The 15,039-nt window shown below is 50.3% G+C and overlaps 6 protein-coding genes across 8 annotated transcripts in view; 1 reads left to right on the plus strand and 5 right to left on the minus strand.

Annotated features, from left to right (window-relative positions):
- Positions 1–73: 73 nt before the first annotated feature.
- LOC112888866 (protein BOBBER 1-like) lies at positions 74–2,538 on the plus strand. The gene is made up of 6 exons (XM_025955231.1): positions 74–659; positions 1,422–1,594; positions 1,717–1,765; positions 1,861–2,027; positions 2,108–2,191; positions 2,291–2,538. Exons 1-6 carry the CDS (start codon positions 248–250, stop codon positions 2,327–2,329), a joined length of 924 nt encoding a protein of 307 aa, XP_025811016.1. The 5' UTR covers positions 74–247; the 3' UTR covers positions 2,330–2,538.
- A 283-nt stretch (positions 2,539–2,821) lies between these two features.
- Positions 2,822–5,211, minus strand: LOC112888864 (pentatricopeptide repeat-containing protein At3g62890-like). The gene has a single exon (XM_025955229.1). The coding sequence runs from the start codon at positions 4,805–4,807 to the stop codon at positions 3,005–3,007; it is 1,803 nt and encodes a 600-aa protein (XP_025811014.1). The 5' UTR covers positions 4,808–5,211; the 3' UTR covers positions 2,822–3,004.
- Positions 5,212–5,393: 182 nt separating this feature from the next.
- On the minus strand, positions 5,394–7,781 carry LOC112888867 (NEP1-interacting protein-like 2). The gene is made up of 5 exons (XM_025955232.1): positions 7,277–7,781; positions 6,987–7,165; positions 6,670–6,753; positions 6,401–6,559; positions 5,394–5,684 (listed from the first exon to the last, which is right to left on the minus strand). Exons 1-5 carry the CDS (start codon positions 7,407–7,409, stop codon positions 5,562–5,564), a joined length of 678 nt encoding a protein of 225 aa, XP_025811017.1. The 5' UTR covers positions 7,410–7,781; the 3' UTR covers positions 5,394–5,561.
- Positions 7,782–8,486: 705 nt separating this feature from the next.
- Positions 8,487–11,157, minus strand: LOC112888865 (uncharacterized protein At5g39570-like). The gene is made up of 2 exons (XM_025955230.1): positions 9,909–11,157; positions 8,487–8,915 (listed from the first exon to the last, which is right to left on the minus strand). Exons 1-2 carry the CDS (start codon positions 10,851–10,853, stop codon positions 8,835–8,837), a joined length of 1,026 nt encoding a protein of 341 aa, XP_025811015.1. The 5' UTR covers positions 10,854–11,157; the 3' UTR covers positions 8,487–8,834.
- A 400-nt stretch (positions 11,158–11,557) lies between these two features.
- The window catches only part of LOC112888862 (probable serine/threonine-protein kinase SIS8), a 47,966-nt gene continuing 44,484 nt past the window's right edge, over positions 11,558–15,039 (minus strand). Inside the window, exons 14-15 of one of the 2 annotated variants that reach the window (XR_003227951.1) lie at positions 12,080–12,269; positions 11,558–11,941 (exon numbers count right to left, since the gene is read on the minus strand). The gene's annotated coding sequence lies outside the window, so the exon portion shown is untranslated. Of the gene's footprint in view, positions 12,270–15,039 lie in introns of both variants that reach the window. The other variant, XM_025955224.1, reaches the window with a different exon arrangement.
- Positions 11,690–15,039, minus strand: part of LOC112888863 — a 33,288-nt gene continuing 29,938 nt past the window's right edge. For both annotated transcript variants that reach the window (XM_025955228.1, XM_025955226.1), the window contains 6 exons: positions 14,425–14,503; positions 14,238–14,336; positions 14,083–14,151; positions 13,134–13,183; positions 12,882–13,058; positions 11,690–12,491 (listed from right to left, as the gene is read on the minus strand). In XM_025955228.1, the coding sequence (XP_025811013.1) occupies positions 12,428–12,491; positions 12,882–13,058; positions 13,134–13,183; positions 14,083–14,151; positions 14,238–14,336; positions 14,425–14,503 (538 nt within the window). In that variant the 3' untranslated portion in view covers positions 11,690–12,427. The remainder of the gene's footprint in view (positions 12,492–12,881; positions 13,059–13,133; positions 13,184–14,082; positions 14,152–14,237; positions 14,337–14,424; positions 14,504–15,039) is intronic.

The raw sequence follows: 15,039 nt of genomic DNA on the forward strand, positions 1-15,039 counted from the left end.
CGTCTCCCGAGTCCCGAAGGCCCGAACACCTTCAACCCCACACGCCTCCAGAGTCTTCTAGACCAAGCCAAGCCGGGCGCCTCTCGAGTTCCAGCTCATCTCGCCTCTCCTCTCCGGCCGCCCCCTCCTTATAATCGAAGTCCAAACAAACCCCCACGCTTCCTCCCCATCCAAAACCCTCACCGAAATCTGAGATCTATCTCGGACTCCCGGCGCGGCGCGAAGCCCTAGCGTAGGGAATCGCTCCATGGCGATCATCTCCGACTTCCAGGACGACGAGGCCCCGCCGCGGCAGCAGCAGCAAGCGGCGGCGGACGTCGAGGAGGCCCTCGCGGCGCTGCTGGAGCGGTGCGGCGGCGCCTTGCCGTTCCTCCAGGCGGCCATCGGCGTCGCGCACCGCCGGTCCGGCCTGTTCCGCGACCCGTCCGCGGTGACCAAGGTCACCGCGATGGCGGCGGCCGCTAGGGCGGAGGTGGAGGCCGAGGAGAGGGCGGCCAGGGAGGCTAAGCGGAAGGCGGAGGAGGCCGAGCGGAAGGCGGCGGCCGAGGCGGAGAAGGCGGCCAAGGCCGCGGCGGCTCCGGCGGCGGAGGGGAAGCCGGAGAGCTCGGCGGAGAAGGACAGCATGGAGGTGGATAAGAAGGAGGAGGGCAACGTGAGACGTGAGTACTCTGTTCTGGTGCCGTACTCTTTTCAAATTGCTATTGCTGCCGAGTCCTAGGGCGTTTGATGCTAAATGTGGTTCCAGTAATCCCGATCTCAATCGGAGGCACGATTTCTTATTAGAATAGTTATTGGTTAATAACTAGATAGGTTAGGGTTGATGCTCTGATGAACATAAGCTACTCATGGGATCTGTTACTTGCAACGGGGATGTAATCCAGAGTGAGCAGACACACCCTGTTTCAATGATGAGTTGACCAATGGATTCCCAAGTTTCAAGTTGCATTGTTTTATTTTTGTATAATTAACCAGTTTCAAGCTAGCAGTACTTTTGTGTGTAACTCATGTGATGAGTTAACCAAGTATAGTTATTCGGTAGAGCTTCTAGTTTTTTTAAATAAATTACTTGATATGCACATGTATCCTAGTATGATAGATTTACTCTAGAGTGGGTCCTTATACCATTTGATATGTTTAAACTGCACCTCTTTTACGGTATGATGGTATCAGTAGATAGAAAAATGCTTAAATTTCGAACTCAGGCTTGTTAGGAAAAGTTACATTCATTTGCCATTTGTTTGCTTCGGATCCCTATGGACAATCACAGTCTAACAGCAGTTAACTTGAAATTGCTAACATGGTGGCCTAATAATCCCCCCTTCCATTACATCTCTAAGACAATTTTTTTAGATTCCATTTGTACTGTTGCACATATTTGGGATCTCTTGAGTATCTAATTTTATGTCTGTCCTAATAAACAGAACCAAATGCTGGCAATGGTCTTGACTTGGAGAAGTACTCGTGGACTCAACAGTTGCCAGAGGTTAACATCTCGGTTCCTGTTCCTGAAGGAACAAAATCAAGATTTGTGGTCTGCGATATAAAGAAGAACCATCTGAAGGTTGGCCTAAAGGGCCAGCCCCCTATCATTGATGTAAGTAGCTACAACAAAAACTTCCATCTCTTATGGGAAAGGAATGCTTCTTTTAAATCAAATGCGGTGTTACAATACATATTTTGGGTTTTAACTTCTATTGTGACTTCCTTTCTTATCAGGGTGAGCTCTATAAGCCAGTTAAGGTTGATGACTGCTTCTGGAGCATAGGTAAGTTTGCTTTTATTTGAGCACGCCTGTATTCTCTTCCACTCTAAGACCCTCACCGACAGGAGTATGGTTTTGCTTATGATAACATCTTACAGAGGATGGAAAATCACTGAATATATTGCTTACAAAACACAACCAAATGGAGTGGTGGAAGTCTGTGATAAAGGGGGACCCTGAAGTTGATACCCAAAAGGTGGAACCAGAGAGCAGCAAACTTTCTGATTTGGATCCAGAGACTAGACAAACTGTGGAAAAGATGATGGTAAGATACACAACCTGATACGCATCTGATTAATTCTTGTTACTGCTTGGGAATTGCTAAATTTCTTCATCGCCATGCAGTTTGACCAACGTCAGAAGCAGATGGGCCTTCCAACAAGTGATGAGATGCAGAAGCAAGAACTTCTCAAGAAGTTCATGGCTGAGGTAAGTCGCGTGATCGAGCCGGTGTCACATATGTAATAGCTTCCCTTCCTATCTGTTCCCTATATGTGACTGAGCTTTTATTTCCTTTTTTCACGACAGCACCCGGAGATGGACTTCTCAGGGGCGAAAATAGCTTGAGGATGATCGAAGCCAAACCACCGGAGGTTGGGGAAATTGTTTCTACAAGTATCTTCATCAGGTTGTCTGGGTGTCTTGCTCGTGTTTATGCTGGATTGGTCCTTTTGCCGCGCTTTAGAAATATACATTAGAACCATGACTTGTATCCTGAACCTATCTACTGGGTTATCAATTTTTGCATGAAGTAACGTGCTGCTCTCTTGCCTCTAGATGCGTGTCAACTGAAAGTTCCGCTGTTGTGCTCTGTTACATGCTCACGTGAGCCTATGTTCGAGACGAAAGTGTTTCTTGCTTCATGTCGACAGTATCTTCGCTACCGTCGCCCGCCGTTCCTCCTGCTTGTGGCTCCTACCGGCTCGCCGCCACACCGTCAGCGGCTGATCGCCACCTCCCTAGGCTCTGATGGCCCTTCAGTGAGCTCATCCTTTCCCCCGAGGCCCCGACCCATCGCTTAGCGGATCGTGTGAATCAAATGAGATGCGAAACTCGAAGGATGTTTCCAAATTTATCGAAACCAAGCCAGTAAGCAGGTCATATCTTATTCTCGTAGACTTGTTTATAATTGCAACACTAATTACCGTATATGGCATGCTCTTAAACCAGATGGATGAAACAAAACTAAGATAAAAAGGCTAAGCTCCATCTTTGAGAATAACGTAAATTTCTTAATGGATTCTACCAATAATCTTTACACGAGCACTTCCCATCCTTGAAATGATGGAACCGGTTCCTGTCCCTGACCACGATCTCGCGCTCAAAGACGCGAGACACGAACTTGGTCGCCTCGTGGCAGTCCCTGCAGACTCTCAAATTCTTCGTGATCCGCATCGTGTCGCGGGGCCTCGTGCGCAGCAGCCCGAAGGCGATAGCCAGCTTCTCGCTGTGGTAGAGCAGCGGCGTCTCCTTCTCCTCCTCTGCAATGTCGTGCAGCACGTCCCTCGTGTCAGGCACGTATCCCTCTGCCCCGATCCTCATCATCATGTCCCTGGCCATGGCGTACACCTCCTCCGCCTGGGGATGGCACAGGCTCCCGCACTGGAACTCGCAGACCTCGCCGTCGACCTCGATCACGGACCGCCCGGCTTCCTTGCTCACGTTCCGCTCGTCCATCAGCCGCCGGACCCTGGCCACGTCCTCCCACCGGCCGGCAGTGGCGAGGAGGTTCGCCAGCAGCACGTAGCGGCCGCTGTTTTGGGGATCCAGCTCGATGACGCGCCACCCGATGGCTTCGCCCAGATCCACGTCGCCGTGGATCCTGCACGCACCGAAGAGCGCGCCGAGGACGCCGACGTCCGGCTCCATGGGCATGTCGTCGATCACCTTCTTGGCTTCGCCCAGCTGCCCTGCTCTTCCATACAAGTCGACCATGCAGCCGTAGTGCTCCATCTTGGGCTCGATGCCGTATCTCCGAACAATGTGGTCGAAGCAGCGGCGGCCCTCGCCGACCATCCCCGCGTGCGCGCAGGCCGTGAGCACGTTCACCAGCGTGACGTCGTCCGGCGCCACGCCCTCCCTCTCCATCCGGCCGAGCAGCTCGACGGCGTCCTCGCCCCGCCCGTGCACCGCGAACCCGCCGATCATGCAGTTCCACGACGTGAGCCCCTTGGCCGGCAGGGCCTCGAACACGCGCCGCGCCTCCTCGACGCAGCCGCACTTGCAGTACATGTCGACCACGGCGGTCGCCAGCCTCTCGTCCATCACGACCCCGGTCCGCTCCACCCAGCGGTGCACCTCCCTCCCGCGCGCCAGCGCGCCGGCGCCCGTGCACGCCACCGCCGCCGTCGCCGCGACGAACCCGTTCCCCTCCACCCCGCGCGCCCGCATCTCGTCGAACACCTCCAGCGCGTCCAGGAACCGCCCGGCCTTCACGTACCCGGACATCATCGCGTTCCACGACACCAGGTTCCGCTCCGGCATCCCGTCGAACACCTCCCGCGCGGCGTCGACCAGCCCCAGCTTGCAGAGCCCGCCGACCATGGTGGTCCACGACACGACGTCGAGGGCGCCGCCCCCGCGGAAGACGCGGGACGCGAGGTTGGGCCGCGCGTTGGCGAGGTACGCGGCGAGCAGCGCGTTGAGCGACTGCGTGTGGGCGTGGAAGCCGAGCTTGAGGAGCAGCGCGTGGAGCTGGGCGACGAGGTGGAGCGGGTGGGCGCCGGGGAGGAGGCGCGGGAAGGTGAAGTGGTCGGGGGCGAGGGGCAGGGAGAGCATGAGGGCCAGGAGCCGCGCGGCGTGGCGCGGCGGGAGCGCGGGGAAGAGCGGGTTGAAGAGCGCCGGGTGCGGGTCCGGGTGGTGCGCCAGGAGCCGGGCCGCGTAGGGGAAGTGGGAGTCGGGGTCGCGGGCGAGGAAGGAGAGGAGGCGGCGCGCGTGGGCGGGGTGGGAGGCGAGGCCCAGGCGGACCAGCTGCGAGTGGTGCTGCCGCAGCTCGGCGGCGGTGGTCAGCGGGATGGGGGTCGGGGTCGGGGCGGGGGCGGACATGGCCGGAGCTTTGGAGGGAGCGGAGCGGCCACCGGTGATAAGGCCGTGGCGGCCTGTGATAATTCTGCGCGAGTGCTCTCGTCAGTCGTTACAAGGCAGGTAAAGGTTGATCCGCCGCCCATCGTTGGGGATCGGACGGTCCATGTTACGCAGCCGCCAGCTAGCGTCATCTTTACTCTTTTTTTATTCAGTTTGCACACACGCGCGAGAAAGCTGCAGTACTGGCTCAGGGCCCCACCTGGCAGAGCCTCCCGTCAGGTGGGTCCAACCGGACCAGAGAAGCAGGCACGCCACGTCATCGGTTCTCCCCCGAGGCCCCGACCCGCAACTCTGGATTCACTTCAGTTCCCCCTACCAATCCCTCGGCCCGCCGCCGGCGCAAATGGACGAGATCGTCGAAGAGGTGATAGCCAGGAAACGCGTTTTTTATTTTCTAAAGCAGAGTCCCGATTGAAATTGGCAATCGCCTTTACGGTAATCCAGCAGTAAACCTGTAATGCAGTATCAATTCAGAATATACATGTACAGTAGGACGGCAAAAGAAACTCTCTCCAGTTTAACACGGCCAAAATGAAAATGAGTGTCGAGAAAACACGAACCTCGCAATCTCTGATGTATGCACGCAGCCAATTTTCACGATACAGTTACAAACAAGCTGTAGGGCTTAGTGTACACTGCTACGTATAATTCTTTCTACATGATGCCAGTAGGCACTTTACAAAGGCATGGGAACTCGGGGCCGAACATAATCTACCTACACGTCTCGCCTACATACAGGGCATGAACCGTGGTCAATGAACCATCTGTCCACGCAAGGCTGGTGGAAAGTGTGAGAACACTTCGGCAACTTCCTCACTGTCTCTCCGGCAACAATATCCTGGGAGAAGAGCAAACTGTTAGCACGTCCGAAACAAACCCTAAAACAACAAAATAAATGTCCTTTCCCCACATCAAAATGGAAAAGGCTGCTAACCGTAGGATACCATTTCAAGAGAAAATAAACAAGGATGCTAAATTCATTGGCCACAACACAAAATAAAATGTGGATGCTTATTAAAAAGAACTCGACCCAAGGAGACAGACAGCCAGAAGGCATTGCTTGAATGGTTGAGAAAAATGAATATCAGATCTGTCCATATACTGCGCTCAAAGAGATGGATTGTGCTCCAACATTTTTATGGTCTAACCAGAGTACCATCAAACTGTATGCTGAAACTTTAGAGTCAAGAGAACTAGCCAAAAAAGCTGGCAACTATTTGGAAGTAAGTGAAGCAACCACTAGGTGGACAAAGGTGATTTTAACATCTGAGTAAACTATAATCAACCTATGAGGCAGAGTGATGGACACTCCTGCTTCAACTCCCATCACTTACTTTCAGTCATCTTAAGAGTATTGATCAAATCACACATTCCCCAAATTAATCAACCGCCAACCTCCAAAAGAAAATGACATATGCACATCATGTTAGTTTATTAAGACAAGACAATGCCACCTTCTAAACTGTAAAATCCCCCATACCCCCACGACATTAAGATTTTAGTGCTGGATAGTTTTCCACTAAACAAATATGTAATGTAATGTGACATTAGTACCTGGAGGCAAATAGCGCAAGCCAAGTTTTCACCAATCGATTCTTGCTTCTGATCAGTCACCACATGATGCGGTAACTTCTTTAGGGTATCTTGCGAGAGCCCTTCGGATAAAACCTCTTCAAGGACGTCATACAGATCATCATTGTCTGCAATACCAACCTGTTGGAAAATATCTATTGTTCATCTAGAAATGGATGTGACGCTCTATGGTAAGCACTTCTGCGCTTTCTGTTAGTGAGGATGCTACCAGTGGTAACAGAGCAACTGACCTGCCAACGATACGCCATGTATGCTGATGGCTCATACTGGTCTTGCACAAATCGAGCATGAAGGAGCTGCTCTATGAAATCGCCCTGGAAACACAACAAAGAATTCTCTTAAAAAGCAGGCCCACCATGAATTGACAATAATGGCACCGCAGAATGTAATTTCCATGATCTGGGCTGAAAGGAACTAATAGAAGTAGCATATAAGAATCGCCTAAATCCCTTGGTATTTTCTCGAGCTAACGCAAGACAATTATATACTCTGGCAATTGAACCGCCCAACAATAAGGCAGGCTGAATTGCTGAAGAAGCTTACGGACCATGGAGGATGTGCTCTGCGGGCTCGATCGGTCCGCGCTCCAGTATGCGCGCGAAGCCTCCAGAACCTCGATGGAGAGCACCGCCCCCGCAAACGCCCCCAGCCCAGCTCCCCGGAGGATGCCGCTGTCGGAAGCCCTCCCCGCCAATGCGCCAGTGAACGCCCCCGTCAGGCCTCCAGCTTCAGACACCACAAGCACCACAAATCCGCGTCAAAATTCAAAAACACCAGCGCACGCAAACCTGAAAACACAAGCAAACACGAGGCCTCGTCAAGGGACGGGGCGCGTACCGACGGCGAAGAGGCCGGTGAGGGCCCCCGAGAGGACGCCGGAGACCAGCTTGGGGAGGCACGACCCCGTCGCCGCGCCGCGCCGCTCCTCCTCCGCAGCCGCAGCCGCCGCTGGCAGCGGCGGCACCTCCATGGCGCGGCGTCGTCACGGCGCGGTGGCCGGCCCTCCACCTCCCCGCCGCCGCGCCGCACGCAGAAAGGCAGCCGATCGAGCGTCACGGTGGCTTGGGTCTACGCGGTGGCGCTGGCCTGCCTCTATCGGGGTCGGTTAGAGGGCTCGCGCCGCGCGCGTGGTGGACTGGTGGTTGGTAGACGCGTGGAGGAGCGGCTCGCCGGGAAGAGAGGGACGCGAGGCGAGGGAGAGGGGAGGCGTGAGACCGCCGCGTGACGCAGCCTGAAAACGAGCCGCGGCCTCGGCTCCAGGTCGCTGGCTGCTGCTGCGCTGCGTGTTCTCCTTCTCGATTCTCTGTTTCGGGAAAATTGCGCAGAATTGCAAGCAACATCTGCCGTGCAAGGGCTGGGATGCACGAGATCTTTGAATCTACACGCAACTGGAATTTTCAAGCAGCTAAGCATTTCTTTTTCTTAGAAAAGGAAAGAGGGTTGTAGCAGCTAAACAATTTCTTTAAATCGGTTATATTCCTTGAAGAAAAAAGACAATGGAGCAAACAGTTACAAAAACAAATTCAGAGAGTATCAGTGAGTAGCCAATCCCAATAATGTCCGGAAATTTAAATACGAGAACTACAAGCGAAAAGATCTAGATTTGTCAAAACATAGCTCACAACAGACCACCAACTCACCAAGTGGACGACGCTTCGCCTCGTTCATTGCTCACCTGATGGTGCCATCGTCCCCAACAACCGGCGTCGCATCAATGGCACCCGCTAGCATTCTGATGGCCCAGCTGGACCGAATTTTAGGCACTGAACGAGTTGCCGGCAGCCTGTCTATCACATGATTATTTCAGTGAAAGGTATCGGATAGAAAAGCTGGCAGAAATGGGGGTACCTAACAACCACTAGAGCCTGCAAATAGCAGAATCGTGACCCGGAGCCACGGAGGAACAGAGATTTTTCGGTATGCTTCACGTCCAGCCGGTTCAGCATGATCGCTCCAAGGCCAATGGGACGAACACAGTGCAGCTGAAAGCAACAGCGTCAACAGAATGCAGAGTATTAAGTTTCCACAGGGGCAGAGCCGCCATGCCTGATGCCAAGACAGGTCCCAATCACTGAAAGAAACACCACAGGAACAAGTACAAAGTATAACGTTCAGCCTCAACTGGCGTGCACACCAGGTTCATCACACATACAGACGGTACTTAGTTGGTCACGATTCGAACATACAGACCACACGCATAGCACACTTAAGGGGTGGGGCAGTACCAACTCAAAGGAGCCGACAATGGTCCAGTGCGGCACTGCCCAGAAGGCAAACACACCCACGTCCAGATATAGTGGCAGTAGGCACTGCCCGACAATCTTTATTCATGCAGTAACCAGATATAGTGGCAGTAGGCTGAGCCCACGTCCAGCAGTACCCACAATAGGTGTGCTTAATCGTCGTAGTTGTGGCGACGGTGGTGGTGGTGGTGCTTCTCATAACGCTGCTTCTTCTCGTCATCGGAGTCATCATCCTACCAAGTGGCACCAACAAAAAGTTAGTATGGGAGAGAAAGTTGTATTCTATTTTTAGCACTATTGAATCATTTGTGCCAGCACTGCAAACAGAATACTTGATTCCTTAAGAAATTAGCCTTTGCTCAACAAAGAGAATATGCGCTACACGGAGAGCAAGATTTACAAGCTTGCCAGCAATGCATGAGTAGAGGGGGGAGGGGGGGGGGGGACAGCTCATTTCCACTGCACCTTTTAAGATCATACACATCAATTTCGTGCTGTGAATTTAAAATTTTTCAATTTTTCAACCTAATTTGAAGACTTATGCTTGCCCAAATGCAAGTGTTATGAAATATACTGCATAAAAACCATACGTCATCGACACCACAGCTGAAGCACAGGGCTGCACTTCTACAACTCGGTATTCAATACAAATGAACAGCCGTTACTGATCTTTTGTTTAACTAGACTATTTTAGGGTGAAATCAATATGTCATATACCCCACAGTTTGTATGGGACTTCAGAGAAATACTACAGAACTCGATCAGTAAGATAGTTATGCACCCTAAATACCACGCATTTTCAGACACTAGAAGCACTAACAAGCAATTCAAAATGGATCAGCTTAATACAGAATTTTCCTCACAACATGTTTCTAACACTGGATAAAACTTATTAAAACACCTTAAACCTATATTTGTATCAGCGGCATTTATCTTCAAGCTACTTTTGCACCAAAAACATATGTTCTGAATTTTAGATTCACAAGCCTCTATTCCTTCTACCCAACATAATTTTGATATGTTCCATGACACCTGTTATCAGCTAAACAGTCATCTATTCTCAAAAGTTCATCTATTGTAAGGCCTAATACAACACACAATTAAGTCTCCTGCTTTTCCTCTAAAATTCATCACATGATACATTATAACATGCATAAGCACAACAAGGTAATTCAGGTAGATGAATAAATGTCAACACAGCCCAATTCAAAGGGAAAGGGACTTACATTCTTCTTGCGACCATAGCTCCCCTGGTACTCCTCTCCGCCACCATAACTCGGCCTCTCATACCCACCACTTTGATACTCCTTCCCATATGGCTTCGGCTTTCCATACCCAGCGGAGCCGTACACACCTTCATCCTCAGACGCCTTCTTCCCATACCCATACCCAGAACCACCATAGCCCTCCTCCTCATTCTTCCTGCCATAGCCATACCCGGAGGAACCGTAGCTCTCCTCCTGAGTCTTCCTCCCATACCCACCACTGCCATACTCCTCCCCACCCTGCGGCCTGCTGCCGTACCCTGATCCGTAGCCCTCCTCAGCCTGCGGCTTCCTGCCGTACCCGGACCCATACTCCGAACCGTAGCTCTCCTCTACTTGCGGCTTCCTCCCATAACCAGAGCCGTAGCTCTCGGCCGGCGGATCAGCGCCGTACCCAGATCCATACACTGCCGACCCATAACCCTGCTCCGGCCGGGCCTGGCCGCCGTAGCCAGCGCCGTACCCGGCGGCCCCGTAGCTCTCCTCGGTCTGCGGCTTCCTCCCGTACCCAGAGCCGTAGCTCTCCTCCTCTGGGTTCTTCCTACCATACCCGGACCCGTAGCCAGATCCGTAGCCGCCGCCCTCCTCCGCGGCGGGCTCGGGCCTGGATCCGTAGCCGCCGCCGTAGGACGGGTGCTGCTCCTGCTGGGGGCGGAACCCGTAGCTGGGCTTGGCCTTGGCGTGGTGGCCGTAAGGGGACGGCTCGGACGCGGAGTAGTGGGGCGCGTCGTACGAGGTGGAGGGCTCCGAGCACGGGTGGCAGGTCTCCTCGGACGGCGGCAGCGGGCGGCCGTAGGTGACGAAGAGGTCGTAGCCGCCGCCGTACGGCGTGGGGTCGAACTCGTCGAAGTCGTCCGCCTCCTCGGCGGCGCCGCCCCGGGAGCTCTCGTAGTACGCGGACGCCATGGCGGATCGCGCCGGCTGCTCGATCGGGCGGCAGGCGGCGAGCGAGGGTTTGGGGATTTCGGTCCGGAGTGCGGGATGGAAATGGAAGCGTGGCTGCTTGTACCGCGTCGTGGCAAGCGCGTTGCGAGCTGGGGGTGGATGGGATCTGGGGAGACGTGGGGGGCACGTGGTGGCGGTGGGCCGGTGGGAAGACAGGCAGCAGGGAGCGCTGGATGCGCGGCGCGGGGCAAACCGGGGTTTCCTCCCGAGGCTGCTGCGTCGGCCGAGTGACTCGGAGGAGCGGACCGTGGGACACCGTAGGGAGGAGGATCTTCAAGCGTTTAGCGTCGTTGCCCACGGATAGCTTCTGATTGGTTGGCTGGTTCTACCGCAGCCAGGCTCCCGGGATTGGTTTCGCTGGAGCAGCGCCAGAGCCTGGTTCCCACGATGCAAACTGCGCCTCCGAGCCAGGCTCCCTTTAAATGGGCGGGCCTGGCTAGACGCGTGCCTTGCTGCACCGAAACAGAGACGAGCCGTGCGGGCAGTAGGCCAACCAATTGCACATCCTACCAGCGTGCAAACGAGCAACCAATCACCGTCGGGTCGCAGGCGTTGGGCCTGGCTCCCGGGTGCGAGACAGGCTCCGCTCAGACGAGAACCAATCACTTGCCGTTGGACAACGTAGCACATCCATGTCAAATCTGGGTGATCCGACAAACTAGCTGTACAGGCACAACGACCAACAAGCTGTTAAAATTTGATCCCATCAACCGTGTCACATCGCATCCAGCTGCGAGGCCATTAGAGTTCATCGCAGTTCTTCTGCAACTGAAGAGAGGGAAATGCAGGAGTTTTTCTTCGATTCAGGGCACAACCCATTGTGTTAAAACCTTGCACAGTTGCACCAGCTTGCTGGAGTCTCAGTTAGTGGTCTACTCCTACTCTCAATATGTCATTTGTTGTACACAAAGAAAAAGAATAAAAGAAGAGAGGCTCGGCAGCTTTCCCCCTGTCAAGAATGGTGATTTTAAGTGCAAAACAACAGATGTTCTTTTGTAATCTAATTGCCAATTACATCAAATTTGTTGGGATGTGATATACACATGGGCCTGCAAGTGAGACTCGAGATTGAAGCTAAGGGCGAAATGACCTTTCTGTCGAAGAACATTACAGTTTGATGGGTCCTTAAAGATGAATACTCCATTAGGTCGAGGACTAACAAAAGTAAGGCCTATGACCTGGTTTACCTGGCATGTCAACTTCACCAACTTCGTTTCCCCCTTTGTTTTCTTTTTGTTCGATTGAACTGTGTTATTTGGGTTGGCTTTTGGCAGATGGATAGACTCCTCTGGCTTCAATGGAGAACCTAATTGTGTATTTTGAGGCCAAAGGGACCAACATTTCGCCTGTTTTTTCATCAGATATGCATTTGACGTACTGTACAAAACAATGGTAATAGTTACAGATGGTCAGTTGCTTGAAGCCGGGAAGGCAAGACAGACCAATGCACTCTCTTTTTGGTTTGTGTCGTCAGCTGATACTAACCACCATTTTCTTAATCATCTGTTTGCTGTGTCCGCTTTCTGGTAGGTTGGTTAGCACAATAATGGTGTCAAAGCAGCCATGATCTCTGAAAATGATGGCCGCAACCTTGGATCCCTGCATGAAACAGTAGACAAAACAGAATTGAGAAACTAAGTAGGGTGCATAAAAGATTGATAAAGACAAAAGGAAAAGCACAGAGCATTCAATTTAAAGAAAATGTAACTGAGTGTTCAGAATACTTGCTTTTTCAGTATATCCAAAATATTATGTTTTATCTCTCTTCACACAGTTAATTTTTTTCAAAGGATATACTCCAACGATGCATAAATTGAATGTCTGCTTTTACTTTCACAATTTCATGATAGTATTTATGTGACAGAAAAATTATCAATTTACATTGCAACTGTTTAAGTAAATAACAACACATCTAAGGCCTCAACAAATTTTGTAACACTTTATAAATATTAAAGTTCCATTGCAGCCCAGGAGTTAAAGCATACTAACGTCTGCCAGCATCTCTTGATTATCTCTGCTACAGCAGGATCCACACTGCCTGGAATATCAAGTCGTCGGTGCTGAAAACCAACAGCTCCAACAACCTGCATGGGATTCATACCTTCCCATGGCTGTAGTAATGTACAAAGTTCCCATAATATGACCCCATAGCTGAAAACGTCACACCTGAAAACAAATGCACAATGCATTCATCAATCACAAAACCATTTCGAATCAAAGAGAGGGACATGTAAAACCTACTTCTCATCTGATGGTTCATTTCGAAGTACTTCTGGTGCCATCCACTCCGCCTGCATTTGATATAGCGCAGACAGTTAGCAGCTTCAGTATTTAGCCTAAAGCAGCTTGCGAGTTTTTGATTAAGCAAATCTATTCAAAGTGCAAAATCTTATAAAAGACTGCTGATATGACATCATCAAAGTACCAAATTCTAACACAGATACAAGGAGAGAAATCAGGAAGCTTAGAAAAGACTGCTAATTTGACATCATCAAAGTTCCAAATTCTAACAGATACAAGGGAAAAAGAAAACAGAACTGGCTAAATACTGTAAATGATTCAGAATCTAATGACCCTCTCCAATCCATCTCATCCTCACGCACACGCATGACATGAAAGAAATTATAGTTTGCAAACAACAGCAGTCAAAATACAAATCACATGTGCAAGTTTACGTTGATATCAAGATAAAGTGAATTATGAGTTTTAAACAAGCTCCTGGAGCTGGCCTGCACGATTACAGACCCCACTAGCTACACAACTTAATGTTTCAGCAAAATTTTTCAGAACCTAACAATCCTCTCCAATCCATCAAACCATCAGAGAGTAAATTTTAGCATAATCAATAGACAGACCAGACATGCAAGTCTATACTCATCTCAACATAAAATGAATTATGAGTTTCAAATAGTAGGCATCTAGCCCTGACAAACACGATTGCATGCCCCAACCCTTCTAGCTACACATATCAATCCTAATGCTAAAAATAAAAGTCAATAGCGAGCATTTCAATCATTTTCCTACTATTGGGAGGTATCCTATATAGATTCACACAACATGCAACAGAAATGAGTTTTACAAATGAGCAGAACTAAAAGGCAAGCCAAATATAAGCTTGGTGTTTTCAAGAACAAGTTTCTTATTATAAGAAATGGAAAATGTTTGATTTAATATAATTAAGCAAGCTTACTGTTCCGGCTGTGGATCTTGAGGAGAGGAGGGTATTATGCTTTATACGTGATAAACCAAAATCGCAAACCTAAACACAAGACAAGTAATAATTGTTATATATCTAGAAATGTCCAAGACCCAAAGTGTACCACTGTTAAAGGACCTGTTTATTACCTTCACAACCCAATTTTTGTCAACAAGTAGATTTGGAGACTTCAAATCTCGGTGAACTATGACAGGGGTGCAATTGTGTAAATAATTCATGCCACGGGCCTGTGGCAGACAACAACCAAGTATTAGAAAAGACAGAGCGAAGTTCTCAATATGAATGAGACAAAAACAAAAGGTAACTTCGGCATACCACATCAAGTGCCATCCTTAGACGCCTTCTTTCATCCAACTGGTTATTGGGCCGATGGATCAACCGAAATAAGCTACCTCTGCATTGTCAGGACTACAGTTAGCAATTGTGCATTTATGCAAGTCAACTTGTACAGAAACCACAAAGATAATACATAATAACTGACCGCCCTGATAGCCTATACCTGAATAATGCTTTAAATACTATGCATATGCAGCTACAAACGACAAGATCTTGTACTCTCATTAAGGTCCTGCAATGTGTTTATATTTTAAACTATTCTTATACATCTGGGGGGGAGGGGGGGGGGGCTTATATATATGGTCATGTATGACTTGTACAAGAATACAAATACAATTCTACACATATCTCTAATACTATGCGCATAACCTCCCATTTTCTTAGAAGCATTTTAGTGCACTATTCCAAAACTCTACAGTAATCAGTGCTTTTGTATAAATATGCAGAGAAAATTCAAGGCAAGCGAGAGGCTGAGATTAAATGGTACTTTCCCCACTAATACTTTCTAGGAAGAGTACTTTGGCCATTTCAAAAAGACTGTCATTTGACAAAGCTGGACCAGCGGAAATACAAAAGGCAATCCATCGACAGTTC

The sequence above is a fragment of the Panicum hallii genome, chromosome 4 (genome assembly GCF_002211085.1).
Source record: "Panicum hallii strain FIL2 chromosome 4, PHallii_v3.1, whole genome shotgun sequence".
In the NCBI taxonomy this organism is placed as follows: domain Eukaryota; kingdom Viridiplantae; phylum Streptophyta; class Magnoliopsida; order Poales; family Poaceae; genus Panicum; species Panicum hallii.

Bases quoted from the DNA above. Each gene is read 5' to 3' on its own strand.
- LOC112888865 (XM_025955230.1), bottom strand. From the start codon at position 10,853: ATGGCGTCCGCGTACTACGAGAGCTCCCGGGGCGGCGCCGCCGAGGAG. The intron at 8,916-9,908 runs GTAAGTCCCTTT...GCCACTTGGTAG, and splicing joins GCTATGGTCGCAAGAAGAAT to GATGATGACTCCGATGACGA.
- LOC112888864 (XM_025955229.1), bottom strand. From the start codon at position 4,807: ATGTCCGCCCCCGCCCCGACCCCGACCCCCATCCCGCTGACCACCGCC.
- LOC112888866 (XM_025955231.1), top strand. From the start codon at position 248: ATGGCGATCATCTCCGACTTCCAGGACGACGAGGCCCCGCCGCGGCAG. The intron at 660-1,421 runs GTGAGTACTCTG...CCTAATAAACAG, and splicing joins GGAGGAGGGCAACGTGAGAC to AACCAAATGCTGGCAATGGT. The intron at 1,595-1,716 runs GTAAGTAGCTAC...CTTTCTTATCAG, and splicing joins GCCAGCCCCCTATCATTGAT to GGTGAGCTCTATAAGCCAGT.
- LOC112888867 (XM_025955232.1), bottom strand. From the start codon at position 7,409: ATGGAGGTGCCGCCGCTGCCAGCGGCGGCTGCGGCTGCGGAGGAGGAG. The intron at 7,166-7,276 runs GTACGCGCCCCG...TGGTGTCTGAAG, and splicing joins CACCGGCCTCTTCGCCGTCG to CTGGAGGCCTGACGGGGGCG. The intron at 6,560-6,669 runs GTCAGTTGCTCT...ATTTTCCAACAG, and splicing joins ACATGGCGTATCGTTGGCAG to GTTGGTATTGCAGACAATGA.